Source organism: Onychomys torridus, chromosome 11 (assembly GCF_903995425.1).
Source record: "Onychomys torridus chromosome 11, mOncTor1.1, whole genome shotgun sequence".
NCBI classification, from domain to species: domain Eukaryota; kingdom Metazoa; phylum Chordata; class Mammalia; order Rodentia; family Cricetidae; genus Onychomys; species Onychomys torridus.
Genome location: NC_050453.1, coordinates 33,909,352 through 33,935,682, shown reverse-complemented (window position 1 = coordinate 33,935,682; position 26,331 = coordinate 33,909,352). Strand labels below are relative to the sequence as shown.

Here is a 26,331-nt window from a genome sequence, read left to right as displayed (position 1 = left end):
TGTGTCAAATAGCAGTGATTAACAAAATTATCAAGAATTTTAAACTGTATAATTATGAGTAAAAATTAATTATGGCTCACTTGAAATTTCTTTATACTCTCCCTCATTAATAACACCAGAATTTATTTGATTGACGGTTCTATAGAAATATTCCTCATGTTTAGGAGTATATTTATTTATTTTCTACTTACAATCTGCCAAGAACCTATTAATCCTGTGTATCTGTGTAGAATAACAAACTCTATTAATTCATACTCATTTTAGAACTGCACACAAGTCTGATACTTAATAGTGTTCAATTTTCTGTTTACTTTCTGTTTCATTATTTAATGAGGTACTGCAAAAAAAAAAAAAAGGTTTGTCTATAAGCAAGTCGGCTGTTTAAGGCTATAACAGTTTCATTTACCAATGAAAGCCTAACACTTCTGATGTTTGAACCTTGTAACAATGTTGCAATGATTTCATATTTAAAATATTATATCAAGTTTAGTAGGAACTTTCATAAACAAAATATTTACCCCAATAAAAATCTATACACAGTGTGTGCAGATAAACTATATAAAGATGAAAGCTATCTTTCTTTACATGTCATATGCAGTGTTGTCATGTTGTGTTGTCTTGTTTATGTGACCATCTTGTTGGACTTTCATGGGTGTAGCTTTCCTGTTATGCCTAGACATTTCAATTTATCAGTCTAATAAGAAGTGTTATTATTATGCATATCTGAGAGACAAGGAAATGAAGGCTTAAAATTAACAACCCAACTGGCAACTACAGAGTGATAATGCAACCCAGGCAGCCTAACTGCAGAACATGTAGTTCTCAGCACACTACACTCCCTCTGTGCTCTGTCACACACCATGCTTGCCTTGAATGTAAGGAACTCTGATGGGTAGAGCTATCTTCACTCCTCCTAGCCATCATTCCTTCAATTGATCTCTTAAAATTGATTTCCTTTTTAAGATAATCTAAATACTACAATTATTTATCTTAACAGGTTTGCTTTCTCTATTCACTAAAGTTCATAAATATATATATATATCTTGGTTTTGAAAGCATGGGTACTTTATTAAAATACATTTTATGATTTACAAAAATGGAAAAAGTTTTCTCATAATAACGAACTTCTTTTCTTGATCCTAAAATCCAGGAATGGTGGATTATGTCTTTGGCCCCAAAATACTCAATATGCTTAGACACAGGGCAACAAAGAGTACAAGGTCAGCTGGACCACAGAGTGAATTCCAGCACAGTCTGGACTACAATGTGAGTGAATCTTCTATTGTGACTTTCTTTACCTTGACTGATAGGAAATTATATATAAAAATGCACTGTTATTAAAAATAGAAAGATGGTTTTCAGAAATTTAAAACTAAAAGTAGAATTCTATTATCTAGAAAGCATAGTTAATGAAGTCAAGAGAGAAAGAGAGAAATGAAAAAACTACAAGAAATAAATATTTCAGAAATCACAATGGTACATAAAGTATCTTCATAAGAAGATATTAGACATTATTACTTATAACATTAACAAAAGCTTTTATGAAATATCAAAATAATTATAGCAACAGGTGCGTGTGTGTGTGTGTGTGTGTATGTTCAGAGAACAACATTTGGGAGTCCATTCTCTCCTCTCACCATGTTGGTCTAGGGAATTTAACTCAGATCATTGGGCTTGGTGGGAACACATTTACCCATTAAGCCATCTGGCTGGTCTCTCAAAATATATATATTTTTTAATATTTAGTATTCCTCTTAGTGAAACATAAATTTCCTTTCCCTGATTATAAAATAATTCCTCATTATTTTACAAAAGAAACAACAGAAGACTAGCAAAAACCAAAATCATTCTAATATCTTAATATTCAGAACCATTTATGCTATTTAAAATAAAGTTCTTAATATTCACTACCATGAAGCAAAACTAGCATTAGATAAAACATTCATTTTGGAATATAATGAAAGGAATCAATTTTTCCATTATAATTATTTCATTTTCCTCAGTAGTTACTTATTTTTCTTAATCTTAGAGTAAGTTGTTTTTTGAAAGATTTATTTTTTTAAATGAGTATTGCTGCTCTGCCTGCATTACATGCACGCAATGTCCAAGGAGTCCAGAAGAGGGTGATGGATCACTGGAACTGGAGTTTGTAAGTATCTACTACCAACCACTCTGGTTTATGCTGTCCTGTGGATTTGAATACAGGACTCTGCACATGGTAGGCAAGCATTCTACCAACTGAATTACATCCCTAGCTCTAAAATAGCTTTATTCAGAGAAGAAAGACATTCATAGGAATTCACAGGAAACTACACAGAACTGTACAGCAATGACCCAGCAGTGTACGCCACTGTGCCCAGTGACAGGCCTATCTGAGCATAGGTGATACTTTGCTCAGAATGTCAACGGTCAGATTGTTCATATTTTGCTCTTTTTTTTTTATCTGCTTATTACATGTTGCTTCTTTCTCATACCTAACGATTAGGGAATGGGGAGGATCTGAGAAAATTCCTTTAAGCCAACAATCTCACTTATTTTTAAACTTACACAATTTATGATATCTGAAGATTAAGCCAGCTTGCTAATAATTGGAAATATGTGACAAATATTTCAAACTCCATTTTAATAAATGACAGAATTCATACTGCAAAGAAAAATAATAAAATCTTATTTACTACTGTAACCCTGTTGAGAAAAGAATGTTTTAAACATTATTTAATACACAGAAATAAGAAAGTATCTCTGACTCATACATGACTGTCCTAACAACTGCTTTTGGGATATCTTTAACCACAAATAACTATTCCTGGGAAATACATCTTCAGATGTTGTGGACTTTTCTATAATTAAAAACATCTAAGTCTAATCCAAAGCCTGGGTTTTAAACACCTTTAAGCAAGAAAAGATGTTATCTTTTCAGCCTAATTCTGATTATATTAATTCTGCTTCAGTTGTAATTGGTTAGCTTTAAGTTGTGGTGGTAATAAATATGGGAGCATAAGATAATCCAACAGCAGCTCAAACATTCTAAATACTTCCTATGTAAAGAAGCCATGCTGAGGACACAGTCTACATGAGCTATTTAGTCCTCACACTTTGTAACAGGAGGAACCAGTCTCTGATTCTGTCAATGAGAAAACTGAGGTTTTGAAAATTCAGTATCTATCCAAGACCATAGAACTAAGATTTCAACCCAGGTTTCATATGTTAGTGAGGTCCAAAATCCTTCAACACCACACAGCTGTAGAAACAACTATTCACGTAATAGAAGCCCTGGGTAATAGAATACATCCTAATTTCTGACTCTCACTTATAACTAAACCAGGTAAGGACTGCAAAATACAATGCCATGATAGGAAACATATATTGGGCTAACCATTTTTAAAATATTAAAAGAAGAGTCTGGAATTATCATTTTGTTATGTAAATACATACTGAAATATACCAAAAAGAAGTAAATTGCAGAATCCAGAATGTCCCTTACTCAGTCTCTTTCACTCTGTGACAAACTTTTTTAATATAATTTTTATAATACTTGAGGAATTTTATACAGCGTATTTTAATCATATTCATACTCCCATTCCTCCCCAACTCCTCCCAGACCCTCATATCCACAGGTAACTGCAACTCTCACATCTCATCAAAAAACGTTTCTTTTTGCAGATGGACACTGTAGAGTCACAATCAGTCAAAATACAGAGATCAGCTGACTGTGATGGGTCTCCAACTGGGCCATGTGCAACATGATCCATCCATACAAGGAAGACTGGGGAGACACTTGGAAGAAGGAGCAAACTATCTTAAGAGCCAGAGGAGCAGAATGTCTGCTGCCAGATAGCATCCTCTTTAGTAAAAGAAAGTCTTTTCACCCTTCTCCTTCAAAAGAATCTCTTTTTTCAAGAAAAGTTAAAAGAGCTTTGAAAATGCTAATCAAAGAAAACCTGCCACAAATGATCAAAAATCAAGTAGCCAGCATGCCCCAGAGTTTCAGTTTGATTACAATATACGCTGGTATGGTTAGGCTTAGCAGGCTGAGGTTTTAAGAAAAGAAGTGTACAAGATCAAAGAAAATGATACTCCACGGGGGAAAATCTGAGGCAAAAGACAACACTGAAAAAATAAGCGATGCCCAGAAAAACACTTGAAGGGAAAAGCACAGTGAGAGGTGCAGAGGTCTGAAGGCTTGTCTAAACAGCAGTACAGAGTGTTATTCAGCCAAGCCAGGTGTAGACAACTGTGTGGTACACTGGCAGAGGACATAGGCTTTCACATTAGGCCAGAGGAATGTGCAGAAGGCTCCATAATTGGGTAAGTGATCTCGAGTGAATCACTTTTCCTCAGCTCTAAACGGGAAATAACTGTAATATGAACAAGGGCTATAGAGAAGATTAAATATTACAATGCACATAAAATTTAACATTGAACCTACCATAAAACTGTTTAACATTATGAGGAAACTTCAGGAGAGGGAATACCTCCAGGATTTTTGTCCAGACCTCTTAATTAGTAGAAACATTTATTTTTTTCTTATTTATGTATGTCTGTATGGGAGTGTGGGTGGCTACAGAGGCCTGAAGAGGGTATCAGATCCACCAGAGCTGGAGTTACAGATGGTTGTAAGCTGCCCCACTGAGTGCTGGGAATGGAACTCAAGTCTCTGTAAGAGTGATAAGTGCTCTCAACCACTGAGGCATCTTTCCAACCCCTCTAAATTATGTTAAACAAATCAAAAGAGAATTCCTGAGTTTTATATATATATATATATATATATATATATATATATATATATATATATATATATATAATATTGGAGAATTTATTTATTATATTTAAAGAGTCAGAAATATTGTTTAAAAAGGTATACTTCAATTCATCTAAGATACCATTGGCAAACAGGAAATAGGAATCCACACAAACCCCAACTACGGAAGTATAGAACAACCTGACTTCAATCCCCCAACAAGTAACTCTTGTTCCTGGTGTTTTAGTAAACTGATACAAAGTCTTGTTTTGATATATAGAATACTATTTTATTCTTTATTTTAAACCTTTCTTACATATTTAAAAATATACAGGGGTTCAGAACAACCTCAATAAAGTGATAACATTTCTTTAACAGACTTCTGAAGTCAAAATACCAGTGTGCATACATGGTTGGCTTCTAAGTTAGAGTCATAGGCACAATTCATTAAATGCTTTTCATAAAACAAACAAACAAACAAAAGTCTTAGGTGTAAGAAGAAAAATCCTCAGCAGTGTAATATAAATTTCAAACTTTTTCCAGGCAAGAACTTAGGGTAAAAATGTAAGCTGCTCTGTCCACATCTGCTTTACTATGGCAGACCCTAAACTCCCAACAACTTATTATGTACTCTCAGGTTGCACACTAAAAAAATTAGTTCATGTCCACATTTGAAAACAGACCATTATAAAACAAAATCTCTGAACTGCTTTTTATAAGTTTGCTGCATCACCAGCAGCACTAAGAATGCAGCTTCCTCTAATATAAACACCTAAATAACAATTACACAAAATTATTTTCCTTTTAAAATAAGTCCATATATATGGTTCCAATGTTGACAACTTAAACAACATTGATATATGCATTGTACTAAGAAAACATTAGGCACAGGCCACATAATATAATTTATATTTTTTGTAAAAAATATAGAATATGTAAATACATACCATACAAATGAATAGTGGACGTGACAGTAAGTTGCTGCAGACCTAACACACAATTTCAGTGTTTGATATTTTCTAAAGAGCATTATAAGTAGCACAAAGAGTGATACTTCTTTAAATGTGAGTATTCTGCAACTGCATTAGGATTATTGTGGGCTTTATAGAGAAAAAAAAAAGCTTTGCTATAGCAAAAAGGACTTTACTTTAGGCACATGAACTAACCTCAATGAAAGCAGATAAAAATGTTTCAAAAATCCATTAAAGCATTAAATACAACTTCCCAGTTAATAGATTGCATTGTTAGATAGAATACCTTGTTTAACATCTTGACTCTCTTATATAGAGAGTCTTTCATCAGCTAAGACACTTCTAGAATGTGTCCCACAGGACTCAGATGGAGAAACAATGAAAAGGCAATAGGAGGTGTTGGGAAAAGGGAGGCGAAACCAAAAGTCCTTTTACAGAAGAAAAAAAAAAATACTGCTCCTTTCTGCTTGTAGTGGAAAATCTATACTGTGGAGAACGTGTCAAGAGCATAAATACTGGGTTTGTATGAACAATAATAAAATGTAACACTGTGCACCCTCCCTAAAGACAATACAATTAATATAGATTGGCATGTCTCCATGCTCTGATGGCCTCATATATGTACTTGCATTTTTCATAAAGGGCAGTTTAGTAAATAAAAAACTCCCACAAGTACAAAGAGTAAAAACACAGAATAAGACTAAATAAAAGACAGAGACATAGGCAGAGAGGGCACAGAAAGAGATGTCAAGGAGCACTCATGTTTTGCAAATTTGAAGTACCTCTTCGATCATCAGTAGAGAGGCTCAAACAGTGAACACATATTCACAAGCTGTAATTCTCTTATGAGATTATTCTCCATCCATCCTTTCCTTTTACTTTTTTCTTGCACAAAAGGAAATAAAAGAGACCTTTAATCTCATTCTTCACTTCATAGTCAACTATTCACATAAATATTTCTCTAGGGCAAATTTCCAAGTGAATCAAGAATACAGTCCAAAATCACTGTCACATTACATTTGATTTCCTGTGCAGTTCTCTTCAAATGGAACAGGAATTTGCCCGTCTCCTGGGTTTGGGATCTCGTGTTTCCTGATCTTTCACACACACACAAGATGTGCACATTGTTTCAGAAAGCCTTCGGAGGCCAAGGCGGAAAACACTGTTGGAGAGACTGTATATTACACAGTTACAAAAACTATTGCTTATGGCAAGCCAAGTGGTTAAGAAGGACAGTGTTGAATTATCCAAGACACGAGAACTTTCTAGAAGAAAGTAAATAATATACGGAAGCCATAGCATATAAAATACGCTGGTTATCCTAAATAAAACCATGGCATAGCGACGATCAGGGCTGTGTCCTGCCTCTCTAGAGGCATCAACCTCGTGGCTAGGGAATCGGGCCCTCCGGTCATTTATCTCTTTGGTGTGCTGCCGGCAAATTTTGAAAATGTGAAAGTAAGTGAAGCAGACAACCAAGGCAGCAGGAGCATAAAGTAAACAAACAATAAAGCATGTAAAATAGGCACTGGTGAGCCAAGATGTGGCACACCATTCAAAAATGTCACCGTGGTAACCAGGTTTGCCCCAGCCAAAAAAGGAAGGCAAAAAAATTAGGCAGGAGTAAATCCAAATCATAATAATGCAAATTCTCAGGCGACAAGGAGTGACCAGTTGATTGTAGGAAAGAGGCTTGGTTATTGCAAGATAGCGATCCACACTGATGCAAGCAAGACAGGCCATAGAAACACTTTTTAGAACTGAGATAATATATCCAAACACTTGGCAAGTCAATGACTCGTGGACACCTGTAGAGTAATGGAGAAGGGACAGAGTAGGAACCAAGCAAGTAACTCCAACGAAGAGGTCAGCATATGCCATTGTCTGTATGAAGTAGCTGGTAGTATAATGGTGTAACAGTGGAGCACAATGAAAGACAAAGATGACTGTTAAATTCCCAGCGATGATTAGAAATGTCAGCAAGACAATAACAACTGTCTCAAAGATGCAGACATCCTCCACACTGTAGTGACCAAATCCAAGCGGGCAGGAATGATGCTCAGACACATTCACAATGCTACTGCTCATGTTCAGGATCCTCCATTCAGTCCACCTGGATTCATTCATGGCTTGGAGTTAAAGGAATTTGTAGCTTTGGCTCCAGCAAGCAGGTGCCCCTGCCAGCATCTGTTAAACTCTGAAAGTCAGTGTCTCAGAACCTGCTTCAGTAGAAAATGCCAGTGCCTGTATTACAGCTGAGCATCTCACAGTGTGCTTAGGTCTCTTCATCAGCCTTAGTTCACTAGTGACACAGCTCAGCTTTGGGGGAGAAAGGAGGAGGGTGAGCTAGAAAGGTGAAAAGAGGTCTCTGGTTAGCTCCCTCCCATGTTTTCAAGCAACTTTTGAAGATACAGGCACTTCTAGAGAAAATGGACTTATTAGCCAACACTATGAAAAATTAAATCTGTAAAAAAAAAAAAAGGAACTGTCAAGGGAAGAAATGTTTCTCTCAAGATAGAGTTTCTTAGAGATCAACTAGGAAAAAAAGAAAAGAAATAGACTTAAACTGAGGTCTCCTGCTTCAACTATGATGAACTATGATGAAAAATGCATTCATATTTTAGAATTTAAATAATTAACATCTTAGTTTTAGATGAAAAACAAAGAAAAAGTTCATGTGACAAGGAGTGTCCTTGGCCTCAGTTCACATCTGATGCTGATAGGAAAACTTTAGGACCCATTTCTCTCTCATTTTTAAAAGGTAAGAACAATAATTCTATCAAGGCTAGTTCCAAAAGAGTAATTTGTGTGGGCACAATGAGGTATACTGGGGGTAAAAATCAGGCTCTAGATTGCTATACAATGCAATCTTATGAGAATACAAGGTAATTTCCATAAGGAATATATTACACAATGAATAGTGTGGCAACACCCAAAACTGAAAACTTGAATAAATGTCTGAAGTCCTACCTCTCTAGTCAGTCTTTAAATGCTGACATGAAATCAGCTTTTGACCACTTCAGGTGCTGATACTGCTGACAGCAGTGTAATTTATATTGCTTCTATTTCAAAATAAAACCTTCGTTATTAACTTCAGTTTCTATAATAGAAAATAACTTTCATTATTTGGTATGATACCTCATTATAAAAAAGCATAACAAAATATATAGCTTGAAGTAATTCCTCATATTTACAACAATGCCCAACTGTCATAAAAATAGATGAAATTTAGACAGTAATGGAAATGTCCCCTGTATACTGAACACATTTCACTAGATGCTGCTGGTATCTATTAATTAAGTCTTTCTAGTAGGCTCCATATTCTAATTTGTTACAGCTTTTCTATTCCCATTAGATGATTAACACATTAAATCACTACTTGAACTAAATATTTGAAAGTGGAAATTTACCTTGTTTATTATATTTGTAGTTATTAGCAGCCATATGTTAAGAAAATGCCTCTTCTGTTTCTGTATTCTATTTTAAGCAAAAGCTCAATTAAAGCAGGGCCATCAGGTAGGCTGGGAAATAGTCTTGTTTGAAAATATCTCAAAACATCAAGATGGATTTAAATCCTGGACTTTGACATTCTGCGATTCTGGCAGGGCAGAATCCATCCAAAAGGCTTCCAAGGTCATTCTGGAACCGGGTTAACATTTACCAAAGTCTTTCCCCCAAGTACAAGCAATTCAGACAGTCTCTTGTCACTCTTTGTTGTCATAGCTTTTGAAGAAATAGCATGCACTAGAAATGAAAACATTTCCTTCAGGAACAATGTAGCAGCTCAATAGAAAGCATTCTTCCCAAAGTTATTTTCTTGTGCAGCAACACCTCATTCAGGGAAGTCCTTCTTTTATGTCAGCCACAGGATATTCCTCCTTGGACATGCTGAGTTTCATTTATAACAAAATAATTCTCTTGTTACAGGAATAAGGTAATGCTTCTCGTGTACATTCACTCTTATCAGCTGTGAAGCTAGGCTGCTTGATTCAGAAGTCCTATTTACTGTGATGCAGTTATCAGGATGCTGCCGGGAGATTCTTTACAGTTTCTCAATCTTGCTGCCTCCACCTGAGCCAGAGTCTGCTCCTCCTCCTCATCCCGAGCTGATGCAGAAGAACTCACCATCAGAAAGGTGACTCGGTCCTCCCGCCTCAATCAACAGCACAGCCAATGGCTACTGCAGCTGAAACTGTCACTAGGTAACAGTTGCCAGGCACATGCAGGCTTACAGACTTAGTCTGTGAGCTCCGATCAAGATTGACAAAAGAAGACAATGAAACTGACCAATCTTTATAGTATGTAAACGGCATTTAAAGGCTCCCGGAAGCATTCTCCTTATAGCATTTGCAGGAATTAGTTCTTATGAATAGCAGTATGGAAACAAAACTGGTATATATCTTTAAACCTTGTAGAGAAAGTACCACAAGGTACTATGACACTAAAAACTCAGCAGTAATGTAATACTCTTTGACCAAACTTATGAATTATTAAAAATCATTTAAGTCCTCATGAACTAAATTGATGTAACTACTGTTTTGTTTAGTTGGGTTTTTTCCACTATGAGGTAAATGGTCATATTTTGATTAGAAATTAAAAGTCATTTACTCATCTCTCCAATACCTGCCACACCCACATGAATGTGCTGAGCTTGGCACACTGACCTACACAATAAAATACCAGGTAAGGACTGTGACAGTGAAAGCTGTGTGGATAAATACCTAGGTCAATATGCTCTAAAAGGACAGGGGACATCCGAATAAATAGAAGCATTTAGTCCACAGTTATCCTACTATATCAAATGTGTCAAGAGCTAAAGAAATGCACCCCACAGTTCTCAAATGATATACATTTAAGGTAGTAGAAGCACAATAAATATTTGCTCAAGAATTTGGTGTATATTAAAACATTTTTATTTAGGTTTACTTCAATCATTCATTTATTTTAAACCTTAAACATTAAACATTTGTTTATTTTAAACCTCAAACATTTAAAAAAACCTATCATAACAAAATTTGTAATTGTTACAGGATTAAAGCAAATCAGGAAAGAAAGATGCAAATAAAAGGTAATACTTATTGAAAACATGTCTTATAATGCCAAAATTTGAGCTATGTGCTTTTATACTTTCTTCTTCATAAAATTCTTAACTATCAGGCCTGAGATGGCTCAGCAGATAAAAGGCACTTGTCACCAACAACCCTGACAACCTAAGTTTGATTCACACCCATGACACTGTGGAAGGACAGAACAGATTCCTACAAGTTTTCTTCTGGCATCCATATATGTGCCCTAGCATAAACATGTCCACAGCATGATCTCCTCCCTCTTCTTCCTTCCCTCTCTTTCCTCCTTCTCCCTTTGCCTCCCTCTCCCTTCTTTCTTTCTCTCCTTTGTAGACTAATTCCTAAATGATCTCAATAAATAAATAGAGCCAGAAATTTGTGTTAAAGCCCAAGGCAAGATCAGAGGAATAGGACAAACTACTAATTAACCTCACCTCACCAACTCTGCAGTTTCCAAAAAGAGTGACTTCCTGTCTACCCAGGCTTATATGCCTTGCTGTTCTGCCATCTGGTTTGCTCTCTGTCTAGCTACATCACTTCCTCTTCCTGGCCAGCTCTGTCACTTCATGTCTGTACAAGCCTCCAGAACTCTATGATTGGTACTGGGATTAAAGGCATGTGTGCTTCCCAGGATTGGGATTAAAGGTGTGTGCCACCACTGCCTGGCTCTGTTTCCAGTGTGGACTTGAACTCGGAGATCCAGATGGATCTGTGCCCCCTGAGTGATAGGATTAAGGGTGTGTGCCACCACTGTCTAATCTCTATGTCTAATCTAGTGGTTGGCTCTGTCCTCCGATCCTCATGTAAGTTTATTAGGGTACACAATATATCACCATAGTTATATTACATAGCTTATCACATATACCATTTTCTTTTTAATTCAAAAATCATTCTTCTCATTTTAAGGGTCTGGGTGTCAACTGCTACTCTTTTCATTATCATTACCAACTACTTCCCTCTCCTTTCAATTGATGAGAGCCAACCAGGAAAAAGCCCAAACTGTAACTTATTAGAGGAAATATCATTTAGCACTTATATATCATTTAGTATATCTTATATATTATTTTATATGTTATCTCATCATTAAAAATCCAAACAATGTCCTAAACAGCAGAGGAAGTGCAGTAGTTTGAATGAGAATAGTCCCCATACGCTCATATATTTGAATATTTGGTCTATAGTTGGTGGAATTGCTTGGGAATGATTAAGAGATGTGGCCTTGTTGGAAGAAGTGTGCCACTGGGGTTGGGCTTTGATGTTTCGAAAGCCCAGCCCACTCCTAGTTAGCTCTCTTTGCCTTGTACTTGTAGATCAAGATGCAAGCTCTCAGCTACTGATCTATTACCATGTCTGCTGACCTGCTATCATGCCCCTCACCATGATGCTCATGGACTCAACCTCTGAAACTATGTTCCCCACCACCACCCATCTGCAAAATTCTTTCTTCTATAAGTTGCCTTGGTCATAGTGTCTTATCACAGCAAGAGAACTGTAATAGTAAAGGCAAGACATTAGCTATAAATGCCAAGTAGGATAAATAATGGATGATGACTGCAATGAGAGTTACAGTAACATTACAAAGCACTGGAGAAGCTAAATTAAATCTTGCCTCTTAAGGTATTTTAAAAGGAAGCAAAAGAGGTGTGCATTCAGACTTTAGTTCCGCAACTACCCCATTTCACTGTCTCCACCATCATGACCTTAGGAAAGCCAGCATCACTTTCTATTTAGATGACAGCAGTGGCTTCTCATCTGGTCTGTGTTGATCATAGCTTCTCTTCAATCTATTATGTGGTGATGTATTGTATTCCCCAATATACTGTGTCCCCCAATAAAACTTGCCTGGAGATCAGAGGAAAAAGCCAGCCATTATATGGAAGTCAGGCAATGGTAGTACATGCATTTAATCCTATCACTTGGGTGGCAGAGATCTGTCTGGATCTCTATGAGTTCAAGGCCACACTGGGAACAGAGCCAGGCATGGTGATACACGCCTTTAATTCCAGCACTAACCTGTACCATGAATCTTAAAATGATCGTATTAAATAAAAAACAGAGCCAGAAATTTAAAGCCTTAGAGCGATCAAGGAAATATGGTAAGCTACCAGCTAACCTCACCTCACCAACTCCACAGCTTCCCAAGAGCACGACTTCCTGTCTACCCAGGCTTATATGCCTTGCATTTCTGCCCTCTCATTGGCTATCTTAGCCCAGCTACCTCACTTTCTCTTCCTATACAGCTCTGTCACTGTCTGTCTGTCTGTACAGACCTCCAGGTCTTTATGGTTGGTCCTGGGATTAAAGGCATGTGTCACCACCATGCTTGGCTCTGTTCCTTAGTGTGGCCTTGAACACACAGAGATCCTGACTGCTAAGGGATTAAGGGTGTGTGCTGCCTGACTTTGTTTACTTAAAATGGCTGGCCTTTTCCCCCTGATCTCCAGGCAAGCTTTATTTATTAACACACAAATAAAATATCACCACATTTCAGCACAAATAAAATATCCCCACACTAATCACAGAGGTCTGGAGGTTTGTACAGACAGGAAGTGACAGAGCTAGGCAGGAAAAGGAAGTGATGTAGCTGGGCTGAGAGCAAAAGAGGGAGCAGAACAAAAGGCATACAGGTGTGGGTAGACAGGAAGTAGCTCTCTTTGGAAGCTGCAGGGTTGGTGGGGTAAGGTTACCCTGTGGCTTTTCCTATTTCCCTGATCTCTCAGGTTTTCACCCTTATATCTGACTCTGTGTTTTTTATTTAATAAAACTGTTTAGCAATTTCTCTACACTATTATGCACAAAAATGAGTATATTTTCTAAAATTCAAACAAATCATGTCACTTCCTTCCTTAAAATACTTGGGTTTTATTTATGCATTTTATTTTTATTTATTTATTTATTTTTGGTCGAAGCTGAGGACTGAACCCAGGGCCTTGTGCTTGCTAGGCAAGTGCTCTACCACTGAGCTAAATCCCCAGAGTATTATTATGCATTTTATAAAAGGTCCTATAAATCTATTCTAATCTCATTTTCCTTCTGAGTTATCCATGTTAGACAAATTCTCCACCGCTCGACACTGTAAGCCCCAGACCCACATTAACTTGCTGTGTTCTCTTCTGCTGCAGAGTGCTCACATCAGCTGCTCAATGAGCTACCACATTCAATTCAGACACAAGCTTCCACCTTAGTCTAAGAACTTCTTCCTCTGGGAAATCTTATGTGAGTTCCCACAGAGTACCAGATTCTATACTTACCATCATCTGTAATTATTTATTTTATTCATTTTTTTTTTTTTTTTACTAAGTTGAAGCCTCATAGTGGGAGCAAATACTTGCTTTGCTCACCACCATATCTAAAGTGCTGATATTATACTGTCGGGCGCTGAATAGGAGTTTAACAAACAAATGTCTAACATAATTAATTTTTATGTAAGACAGCTATTACAATAGAAACTGTAACATTAAAACAAACAAAGTTCCTTACAATCCCTTGTTTAACAAAGACTTCCAGGAGGAAGTAAGAAATATGATCAAATTGCAACAGAGAAAAGTTAATCTCTTCATATATTCAAATACTAGGTAAGTATTAGTACATCTACATCTACTTAAATCCAAGTCTATATCAATGTTTGAAAACAATCTTTGATGTTTAGGCCTGGGAAATAAGGAAGGCTGATGTGTCCTTTAAGGACAACATTAGTGATATTAGAATAATAGCACTGTTCTGCATTTTGACTGGTGCAGTTGTTACCATTGTGGGTGTGATACTGTACTACGGTTCTATGATATGTTATCATCAGGGAAATAGAGGAAAGGATGCCTATAAGCCTGCCTGCTGTTACTGACATATACAACATAATCCAGCTAAGACTCCTTACAATGGAGAAGGTGCTTGAAGCAGCCTTCTTCTGTAATCAGATTAGTGACTACCGTAATTGTCATCATAGAACCTTCATCCAGTAACTGATGGAAGCAGATGCAGTGATCCACAGCAAGCACTGGGCTGACTTCCTGAAGATCAATTGGAGAGAGAGAGGAGGGATCATATGAACAAAGGGGGGGGTCAAGATCATGATGAGGAAAACCACAAAGACAGCTGACCCGAGCGCGTGGGAGCTCACAGAGATGAAATTCTGATGTTTCTCAGTTCTCTAATCTTAATGCACATACCATGTGCTTTCACACCTAGACACCAAAGAACCTCTAGACTGGTCATCATTCATGCATTTTCATCACTTGGACGTTGTGTATGATAACTGAAAATATTATATAGACTATGAATAATCACCCAGGAAAATGATGGTGTGTATTCCAATAGGGTGCTTGGTTGAGCAAGCTTGGTGAACTGAAATTCATTCTGGATCCTACCTAAAGGTGGAAGGAGAAAATGATTATACAAAGTTGTCCTCTGACTTCCCAACATGTGTTGTGGCATACACTATTCATCCGCACATCTCTGTCTCTTTCTGTGTGTGTCTGTCTCTGTCTCTCTCTTTCTCTCTCTCTCTCTCTCTCTCTCTCTCTCTCTCTCTCTCTCTGTCATACACACACAATACAATAATATCAACAACGATAATAATAAATTTTTAAAATAAAAATAATGTCAACAACTATCTTTTGGTGACTGAAGATATAAATCTTTAAGTTCTAAAGTATGCAGCAGATAGGACAATGATTTTTATACATCTCAAAATTGTTGGATTTCATGAATGTAATTATATTAAATGTGTTTATATTGCCAGCTGATGATGGACAGGGTCGTTACCTTGATTTCGTCATGTACATGAATTAAAACACCATATTGAAGCCGGTAAATGTGTTAAAATGTGAAGTGAAAATTAATGGAAAGAAAATTGATTTTTTTTTTAGCAAACAATAATGATTAATTACTTATTTTAAGAATGCCAACTGCTATTAAATGCAGTACCAATTAACCTGTAGTGGACGACTAAGCATAGTACTAAGGTAACATGAGCTGAGTGCTAGAAAGCAAACACTGAAATGATGCACATAACAACCTACTGACTTACTGAAAGGCACAGCACAAGTTTTTTTTTTTACCTTGCTCTACTGTGAATCAAAAAATTAAATATTTAATTAATTAAAAATACCAACAAAATTTTATTCATAAAGTTACATAGAAAGAATTTTTCTCAACCTGATGAAGGCATATAGTTGGGAAATATATATCTAGTAGAGTATTTCACAATGAAATATTAATGATTCTTCCCTAAGAATGGGAATATACAAGCATGTGGGTCCTTATTACTTCCATGCACCCTGTACTGACAGTCTCAGTCTATATAATAAACAAGAAAATTAAAAGCCATTCAAGAAAGGCTTAACTATATGTGCAAAAATATTAAAACCACTCCTACAACCATTAAAATATAAGGAAATAAATACACTTTCTCAGAATATAAGGTATTTTGTTGCTATATACATGCAACAAAAATAGAAATAAAATATTAAACAGTAAACCATTTACAATAGGCTGATACAGCAGAACACAAAGATATATCTAATAAAACCTGTATGTCTCTACTCTGAGAACCAGAGAATGCCACTGAGACAATGCCAAAGGTTTAAGGAAATGGATGGATATACCATTTTTATGTTTTTGAAGACTTGCTATCATTAAGAAGACCAGATTTTCATCAGTTTATCGATTACATACTCACATTAAAATCTAGGCAGATTTTTCTGTAAAACAAGCAACTGCTGATTATAAAATCTATATGTAAACATGAAGAATTTTGGATAGTTATGGTAAAACAGTCTTCTAAAAGAAAATAAAACACAACTGGAAGACTGACACAACCTGGTTCCAAGACCTACTGTAAGACCATGGTACGAGACTAGCCTCATACAGACCTGTACAACAGTGAAAGCTACAAAATGAGACCAGAGTTATTGGTCAGATTCAGTAGGATCTCTAAAACAAACCTGGGCTTAAGGAGATCTTTTCAATAAATAGTACTAGAAAAATTTGGACACCCACTGGAAAATATGAGGGCACTTCCTCATACTACACATAAAAATTTACTTGTAACGAATGATATATCAAAATATAAAGGTTAAAAAATATAAACAGGGGGTGAAGAAATACCTTAGAGGTTAAGTGCACTGGCTGCTCTTCCAGAGGTCCTGAGATCAATTCCCAGCAACCACATGGTGGCGCACAACCATCTGTAATGGGATTTAGTGCCCTCTTCTGGCCTGCACCTATACATGCAGGCAGAACACTGTATAGATGATAAATAAATAAATCTTAAAAAAAAAAAAAAGAAAAGAAAAGAAAGATAGCTTCTAAGAGAAAACCTATTACAGGGATAACTTCATGGCACAGAAGCAAAGTTTGTAAGATAATAAAAATAGTAAGAAAAAAATAATAAGCTAAATTTTAATTTATTCTCCAAAATTCTTACCAAAAGACATCAGTAAGAAAATCAGCAAGCCAAAAGACTGAAAAAAGTTATCAGCAAAACACACACCTAACAAAGAAAATTTTATGCAAACTGTGGCTACTACACTGTTACTGACACTATAAATTAATAAAAATACAAATAATCAAAAATGATAATAACAGAGACTGAGAGTATAATTGTGGTTACCAGGGACTAGCAACAGAACTAGGGGTATGAGAAGATGTTAGTCAATGAATACTAAGTGATAACTCAATAGAGAAACTAAGTTTTGATGTGTCCAGCAAACTGACTACAGATTACTGAAATTTACTTTGCTATGTAATTTTTTAATTAGAAAAAATAATTTTTAAATTCATGCACAACCAAGAAAGGCCAACTTTTCATGAGATATATATGCTCAGGTTGAGTTAGACTAGATAATTATACATGACTCAAAACACTACATAGAACCCATCAGTATGTACAACTGTTAGGGAGGAGAAGTGAAAAGTGCTTAGTATCAAGTCATTAGTTCAAGGCAAAAATCAAACAATAATAACATACCAATGTATTTACTACAATGGCTAAAATTAAGACTTGCAATAAAAAATTTGGAAAGATTGTAAACAACTCAAACTTTTACAAACTGTTCGTAGTGGTATAAAATGACCCAAATTCAGGTAATGTGACACACATTTTTGGAAATCCTTATTGTATTAAACAAATCTACACTATGGCCCACCAGTTCATTCCAAAAGACATGTAAACATATCCACAAAATAACCATTAGATATCAAGTCTTGCACACACACACACACACACACACACACACACACACACACACACACAAAGTTCCTGGTATTATGTACAAAACTAAACAGCCCAAACTGGAAACAATATACACATCCACCACCAGGTATATACATGAAGAAACTGTGATATGTACCTACTGTGGCTTGGTGCTTAGCGACAAAAAGGAATGAAAATAGCACAAACAACACAGATGAACCTACAAACTAAGGGGAAAAGTCATGCCTTAAGGAGTACACTTGACACGAAGTTCTAAAGCATAAACAATGAATTTTTGCTGAATTATAACAGAGCTCACAGTTGGCTCAATAGTGTACTTATGTGCACACATATGAACATGTGTATACAAGTGTGTGCATGCATGGGCACTGACACAAATTCAATTAACTGACTATCAAGAACATAAAAAAGAAATTTCAGGAATGATGGAAACATTCTGTATGTAAAAAATGAATGGATCATGTGCATGTATACATGGGAAAATGATGAAATAATACACAAGCTTTATGTGAATTATTACCAAAGATAACCATAAACATGTGAAATCACTTGTGTACAATGAATGTTCATTCAATATTTGTCAAACAGTTTATGATCATCACTGTTAACATCAATAGGAACATTGTCTCATGACATAATATACCTTTGCGACTGTGGACCATGAGTGTGTGTATTAGAGACAGCAGGAGCAACAGGGGAGATAGACAAATCTGTTTCATTCTACAAGTGACCAGGTACTAAAAGTAATACACAGCTCCCACCATGCTGGCTTTCTATCCATAACACAGAACAGTATCTTCTACTTCCTCTTTTAATTTCCTATTTGAAATTTCCTAGAGGCTTAAAACCTAAAACAAAGCTTCTGATAATTTTTTCTCAAAGGCTACATAAAAGAACTCCTCTACCAGGAAAGTGTCACAGTTTAGTCCTAGACTGCCAGTTATTTCTGGATAAGTGAAATGGCACCATTTTTAGTATGACTAAAACATTGGAAGTGCATTTCAAAATAACATAGGAGAAAAATGTCAAGCTTTCTTAAATCTCATGTCTAAGAGTTTTTCTTATGTTATGGAATTTCTATCTGGAAATTAAATTATTTAATACAATTTTGTATCAATGAAATCTTAAATATTAGCTCACAGAAAGAACATTAAATGGTCATTTTCCTTCAAATTTTGTACAGTAAAATCATAATGGTAAAGTTTAACTGTAAGACATCTCTTGAAAACAGTCTACAAAATTGTACGATAACAGAAGTGCAAACACTACATTTTAAATAACAGGTTCACATTAAAGGAAAGAAATGTTAATTTAAACTCATTTTTAATTGAAAGGAAGTTTTCCACTATAAAAGAAAAATTGCTATTTTTGAGATATCTTATTGTTATGGCAACTGATGTGCTAAAAATAATAAAGAAATATCAAAGTTGTTATAGCAACTAGAATTTTAAAGAGCCATGAAGTGTAGAATAATCAAACCTTAACTTGGCTTGAAATGAAACATCTATGACTCAGGTTTGAAAAGAAAACTTGAAATATTCATGATCTTGTCTTTGCAACTTGTTTCTGGAATTCAATTTAAAAAAAAAAACAAATAAAATCCTCAGATATGAATTGAAGTATCATTTCTACATTATTTAAATCAGTAATACTGTACATGCATCCATCAATGTGGCTTTAACAATCCAACATACTTTCAAATTCCATGAACAGCAGAAGAAGATCCTGGAGTCAAGGTCCAATAACTGAACATAACTGTTTGCATGAAATCTGAGTTTGCTGATCTTCTAACTTGTTTCTTACCCAGACTCCTCAATGTGCTGCAGTAGAATACACCAAAGGTTAAAAACACTATTTACTCCACAGCTATCTAGAGTTCACACGAGCTTGGTTCAGTTGTCTGTGTAGATTTCCCCTACATGTGACTGAACTAGGCCCTCTGCATGTGGGAGACAGTTGTATAGCTTGGTCTGATTGAAGGACCCCCGGCAGTGGTTTCAGGATCTATCCCTGGGGCATGAGCTGGCTTTTTGCAGCCCATTCTCTATGGTGGGATGCCTTGCTCAGCCTTGATACAGGGTTTGGGGCTTGGTCCTGCCTCAACTGAATGTACTAGGCTTTGTTGACTCCTCAGGGTAGGCCTACTTACCATTTTGGGTGAGGGGTGGGGAAGCATCAGGAGGGAAGGCGGTAGGGGGGTAGGAAGTATGGAAGGGGGAACTGTGGTTGGTATGTAAAATGAAAAAAATTAATAAATAAGAAAAAAATACTACTTCCTGCAAAGCTGAGCCCAGATTCATCTAATTAGAGGTCTGTTAGATTATCAAATAGTTTACCAAAACTAGGCATTGTTCAATGTTCTAACATCCTGTTTGCCTCACAAGGGGAATATTCATAAGAGTTTCATAAGCACTGATAAGGCCTCTGAAGGACTTAAATTCGGAAGTAACAGGAATTAATGTCTTTTCCTAGAGATGGCCATACTGGGAAATAAAAACAGATTTACATATTTCTGTTACATCATCAAAGCCTTTAGTTTCAATTGTTCCTTCCTAATCAAATAACCAAGATTTGTCAACAAATGTAGTAACACATGTCATTACCATAGCACATTTCCTCAGCACTCAGGAACCAATGACAACTCTCTAGAGCAGACGTCTATCAATATCATTCCACATCCTTCTGTGTTGTTTATACCCTTTAACACTTTTGAAGTTTTGTTTGTTGGCTTGCTTGTTTTGGGTGTCCCCCATTCAAATAAATGGTTTATCTTATGAGTTAGTAAAGGAACTTGAGAAACACACACGTTTTTCCTCACACCTAGGCATGGAAGGCTGCAGCACTTGGCAATAGCCTCCTGCTACAAATACCATAAATCTTGCGATTTTGGAAAGCGATAATTCCTTCAAAAACACAAATTCACTTCTCTCAATACCTTATCCAGTAATTAATAGCACTAACCATGACCACTATCATTATAATCCTGAGTCTAGTAAAATGCTACTATCGTCATAAAATGACTATATACTGTCCTTCATAGCAATTTCAAAATGTTGCAGTTTTCCCTTTTGTAATTTTAAAGCATATTTGCAGTTATTCTTTGAGAACTTCATTCATGTATACAATGTATTATGATAATATCCATTCCTTTTTACTAACTCCGTATCCAACAAAAATCCTTTTACAACTTCATGTACTCTCCTTTTAATTCATTATTTTCATGTACATGAGTGTGTGTGAGATAGAGTTGATTAGCTAGTTAGTTAGTTAGTTAGTTAGTTAGTTAGTTAGCTGGCTAGCTAGTTTAGGTGCACCACAAGCATTCAGAACCTGCAGAGGCCAGAAGACATTGAAACCTCCAGAACTAGAGTTACAGTAGTTGTGAGTTGCCATATGGGTGAGGTAAACTATAGTCAGGTCTTCTGGAACACCAGTAAAATCTCTTAACCATTGACCAATCTCTCCAACAATCTTTCATTTACTTTAATAACTGACAGAGTCAAAGCAGTTCTACTGCCAGAACTCACATGGGTATGGGGCCATCCACTGCAACATGGGAAAGTTAGCAGTGTCCATACCAAAAAAGAAAAATGATGCTCCCCTCGCAACTCCCAACTCTCAACAGCTCAACTACATGTGCAGCTACCTGAGCTCCTCCATAGTCAAGGCTGCAATTGGATTTTTGCAGACCCTTGAGCAGCTAGCCATAGCTGCTTTGAATTCATGAATGAAACGACCTGTATTTCCTGAAGATAGAATTTCATACGATTCTTTTTCAGCCAGATACTCTTATGTACTTTCTGCTCCCTCTCCCACAATATTCCTTAAATTTTGGGTTGGTAAAGCACATTAATTTCCCATTTAAGCCTAAGTTTTACATTCTCAGCACTTTGACCAGCAATTAGTATATGTATTAATTACTGTCCACCTTTGTATATTCTTAATCCCTGTTTATTAGAATCATGCAAAAATATTACCTTCCCTAACTTCTGTAAAGAATTAAGATCATTCAAAACTACCAGAGAGAATGTAATAGAATTTTATTATAATCATATTAAGTGCTGAAATTGTTTCAAAAAATGAGAATGAATTATTCAATAATTAATTTGATCATTATTTTAACTACATTAATTTATATTCATGTAGTACTTGAGTGATTAATGCTATAGTATTTCTCAAATTGGAGCAGAAGTATTCTTTGTGAATATTTCCTTGAGTTATTTATTTTCAGTATTTTCTACAATACTCTAAAATCTTTATAGAAGTAGGTTCTGGTCATCTAGCTGCTCTTTCATAACAAATTATTGTTATGCAATGGTGATGCCACTAATTGCAGAAATATTTACCATTATGTTTAGAACCAAGTACTTCTTAATATGAAAACAGAACATAAAGAGATCAAATATATAAATATTGCATAAAGATGAGGTTATATTGTCTACCATCATACTGTATATCAAGTTTTTGGAATGGAATGGAAAAGTATGTTAGGAAACTGAGCCATCTGAAGACACATGGCTCATAAACATACCAAGGCAAACACAAACAAGCAAACAAACAAAATAAATTAACCATACAAGGTAGCAATAAGAATCATGTTCACCATGGAAGCTATTCACAACATGAAGTTACTATTGTAAATACACACTTTAATTCTTATAATTTGTGTCTATTAGCTTCACTGTGGTCATGACAGTTAAAAATATGGAGTTTTATCTTAAATATTGTCTTGAAAAATTTACACAATGCTGAAATAGTCAACAATGGTTTATTATTCGAAGTTGGAAATTCTGTCACATATAATTGATATTCAGTAGATGATTTCTGATAGTGATGATTAAATACTCCAGCAAGTTAAAGTGAAAGCACCACTGATGATAACAATGTAATTAAAGAAACTAATATAAATTTGAGTCTGTCATGTCCCACTCAGCATCTAGAAATATCCAATTATATTCATAATGAAAAGATAGAAAACATTTTAAGGAAAAACACAGTTTAAAAATCACAAGATGGTTCCTCTGCAATGTTGAGGCATCCATCTTCAGCCTACAGGATAAGCACACCTGACAGACTTTCTGTGAAGCAGAATTTTCTGAAGGGCTGTCCTATTTTGTCTTGGCAAGATGCAGCAGACCTTTCTTTTATGTCCTGCTTGTCCATTTTGGACAGCATACTGTCAGCAGTCGAGGTAAGGGCACTTTCTTGCCCAGTGCTAATTTTTGCCACAAAGAATGTAAACTCCATATGGAGTTTCTTCAATGCCCATCATCTCCTCTGAAGTAGATTGGTGCTGCCAGGAGCAGACATGTCTCATAGTCATAAAAAAAGAAAAAAAAACTATGTTATTAAAACATCTTAAATGCCATATTCTATAGATCCCTGAAGTGTTTGAAAATGACTTATCTATCTAAAATATATTTCTGTTTAACCTTGAAAACATACTGTCCAGGCAGCCAGCTGATTATGTCATTTTTCACACTTTTTGGAAGTCCTTTTTTGCACTTCCTACTTAGTTAATATTATTTCCTTCTTGGGTCTCTGAGGGAGTTGAAGATTAAACAGTTATAGTTTTCCTCATTAACAAATTCAAAACAGGAACTCACTAAAGAGGTGTAAAGTGTGTAAGTTTGAAAAACATCAAAAGATATTTTTTGATGGTAATATAAGTTAAGATAGAACATGAATTAGGTATAACATTTTGTACTCATAAAAACTGGACAAATAATGGAGTACTTTTCTCTGATTTTGTCAAATGTTAATGTATTGGACATTGTTAATGTAATTCTTGACTGTATATATTATACATAGCTATTGTACAGATATTTTTCTTGTATTAGTTATAACCTTCTTTTATTATTTTAGACAAATAAAGGAAAATATAATGTTAAAAAAAATAGCATATCCAAAAGGAGTCCCAGTGAGGGCCCAGCATCCAGGATGTAGCAGAAACCAGAGGCCTCCAACCAGACCAATAACTCATTGCAATGAACACAAGTAAAGATGTATGGCCTAAAGGGCATACTGTGTGATTCACTGGGCTACACTACAACAGCTTCCATACCAAGACTTTTTTTAATGTTTTGTTTTACTGCTTTTACTTCAAAACTTTTGTTTTGGGGGGAGGTTGCAAGGGCAGAGAGTAGAAGCAAGGGCACAGGGAGATGAATGGGATCTGGATACGTTATGTAAAATCCACAAAGAATCAATAAAACGTTAAAAAACCACAGGATGGTCCTTCAAATATACATTCTTATTCCAACTCACTTAAGTTTTATTTGTTTGTTTAACGAAAGTGGTGTTAAGAGATTAAAACAGTGTTTCATTGACTGGAGGAAACCGCTAACCAGGATGGCCTCCATTTTGCAGCAATCCTCCAGCTTCTGTCTCCTGAATGCTGGAATTATAGTCATGTACCACCATGCTTGGTTTAAAAGAATATCTTCACTAGTACCTCTTCATCTCTCCCTCAAATGTTTTCATCTCTTCTGTCTATGCCACACTAACGGCTCTGAGACCTAGCCAGTCTCATTTATTTTTTTTTTATTTCTAGTGGAATTCAACACTCAATGCTTCATAAATACTTCATACTCATTATTTGAAGGACAAGGCTTTCATTTCTGTGAAAGAGCTCTTAATACTTTACCGGCTTTATAAGCATTGTACTTGGCCTACTCATGTTCATATTTAACATACGATAGGATGAAACAGAAACAATAACATGACCACTTCTGACCATATAAACCCCAGAGATGTTCTAAATACCAGATATAAAACAACTAGTTAACTAAATACATCAACCAAAAACCTAGCATAGTAATTGACCTATTTTCATTAAACTTAGAGTTTTCTGATGTTTTATAATTGACATCATCAATGGCAAGCACTGTGCCTAGTACATTAATATTTGATAAAAAGGTTAACAGGACTAGTGTTTCTTTCTGGTTAATTATCAACACACACACACACACACACACACACACACAGAGAGAGAGAGAGAGAGAGAGAGACAGAGACAGAGACAGACAGACAGAGACAGAGAGACAGACAGAGACAGAGAGAGATTTTATAAAGAATGGGCCTAAATAAGTATCAAAAGCAACAGTAGCTTTAAATGACTCTAAATTTAAAGCTTTTTCAGGAAAAGCTAAAAAATATTGTATGTTGTCCACCATTTCTGAGCCATGTTATGAGGGGCTGAGAAAGTGACGAGTCAACTGAAATGACCTACATCTGCCAGTACAACTCTCTTTCTTTCTCACCAGGCACTTTCAAAGCTAAGTGGCTAAAGTGATTAGGTAGCGCAGAGAACAACTCAGAACATTGACCCTTTGACAGAAATCACTTTGAAGAGACAGAAGTTGAGAAAGGAAAGAACAAACTTACGATGCTGTTTCAAGACATGTCTGAAAGAGGAATGAAGGTTGCTAAACTGGCCCAGTGAAAATACCTCTACCCTGAAAAGTTTGTGATCAAAGGAGACAATGTGATCAAAAGCCAACTCAGAAATGATACAAGAACCAACGCTCATGTACTTTTTGGCCCACTAAATAGAAAATTGTAAACAAACAGAACGTTAGGGCCTAAGGACTTAAATAAGTCATCACATACATATGCATAAACACATGCATGCATGCATAGCCACAGGGTTAGAGGTTCCTATTATCTAACCTTTCACAATGCCAACTTCAACCCTGCAATGCTCTAAATTTTCTGACATAATGCTTATACAAGACGTTACCATCCTCTGATTTCCTTATTTGTATTGCTTTAACTTCATTCATGTGCAAACTAACCAGGTACACAAGCATTATAAAATATAAGATGATTTATGGCAACAAACTATTAAAATGTTAAATCTTTTTTTAAATGGTACACAATTTTGTTCAAAGAAAAGTACCTTGGGTTCAAAGCAGACTTTTCATGATTCTTATAGGACTTATAAAATAAATGTGTAATAAGAATTGTGTATTCAAAGATCAAACACTAATATTAAGTAACATATAACTAACATCTACAACAGGAGAAAAATACCCAAAATCTATTCAATACCCAACATTCCAAAGTTTTACTAAAATAATGACATAAATCAACTTTTGGCTCTATGGAAATTATCAAGATAATAGAGTTGGTAATAAAAATTATTGCACTGGGCCCAGTAGACCTACTCTAGAGTATCTCATGATAAAGTTCCAAGTTAACAGAGCTAAAAAAGTCATTAGATGATCTTCTAAGAAACAAGTTTTATTGACACAATAAAGAAATCTGCTTTATCTTTTATAAGGAAAGTGTTTGTTAAAAAAAATAATAAGCCAATTTCTGCTCTCTGTTTCTATACTC

At 35.6% G+C, this 26,331-nt stretch overlaps 2 protein-coding genes across 2 annotated transcripts in view; both read right to left on the bottom strand.

The window, feature by feature from the left end:
* Positions 1 to 26,331, bottom strand: part of Rabgap1l (RAB GTPase activating protein 1 like) — a 560,245-nt gene that overhangs the window by 354,525 nt on the left and 179,389 nt on the right. The window lies entirely within an intron of this gene.
* Positions 4,802 to 10,029, bottom strand: Gpr52 (G protein-coupled receptor 52). Its single transcript, XM_036202998.1, has 2 exons — positions 9,123 to 10,029; positions 4,802 to 8,058 (listed from the first exon to the last, which is right to left on the bottom strand). Exon 2 carries the CDS (start codon positions 7,837 to 7,839, stop codon positions 6,754 to 6,756), a length of 1,086 nt encoding a protein of 361 aa, XP_036058891.1. The 5' UTR covers positions 7,840 to 8,058; positions 9,123 to 10,029; the 3' UTR covers positions 4,802 to 6,753.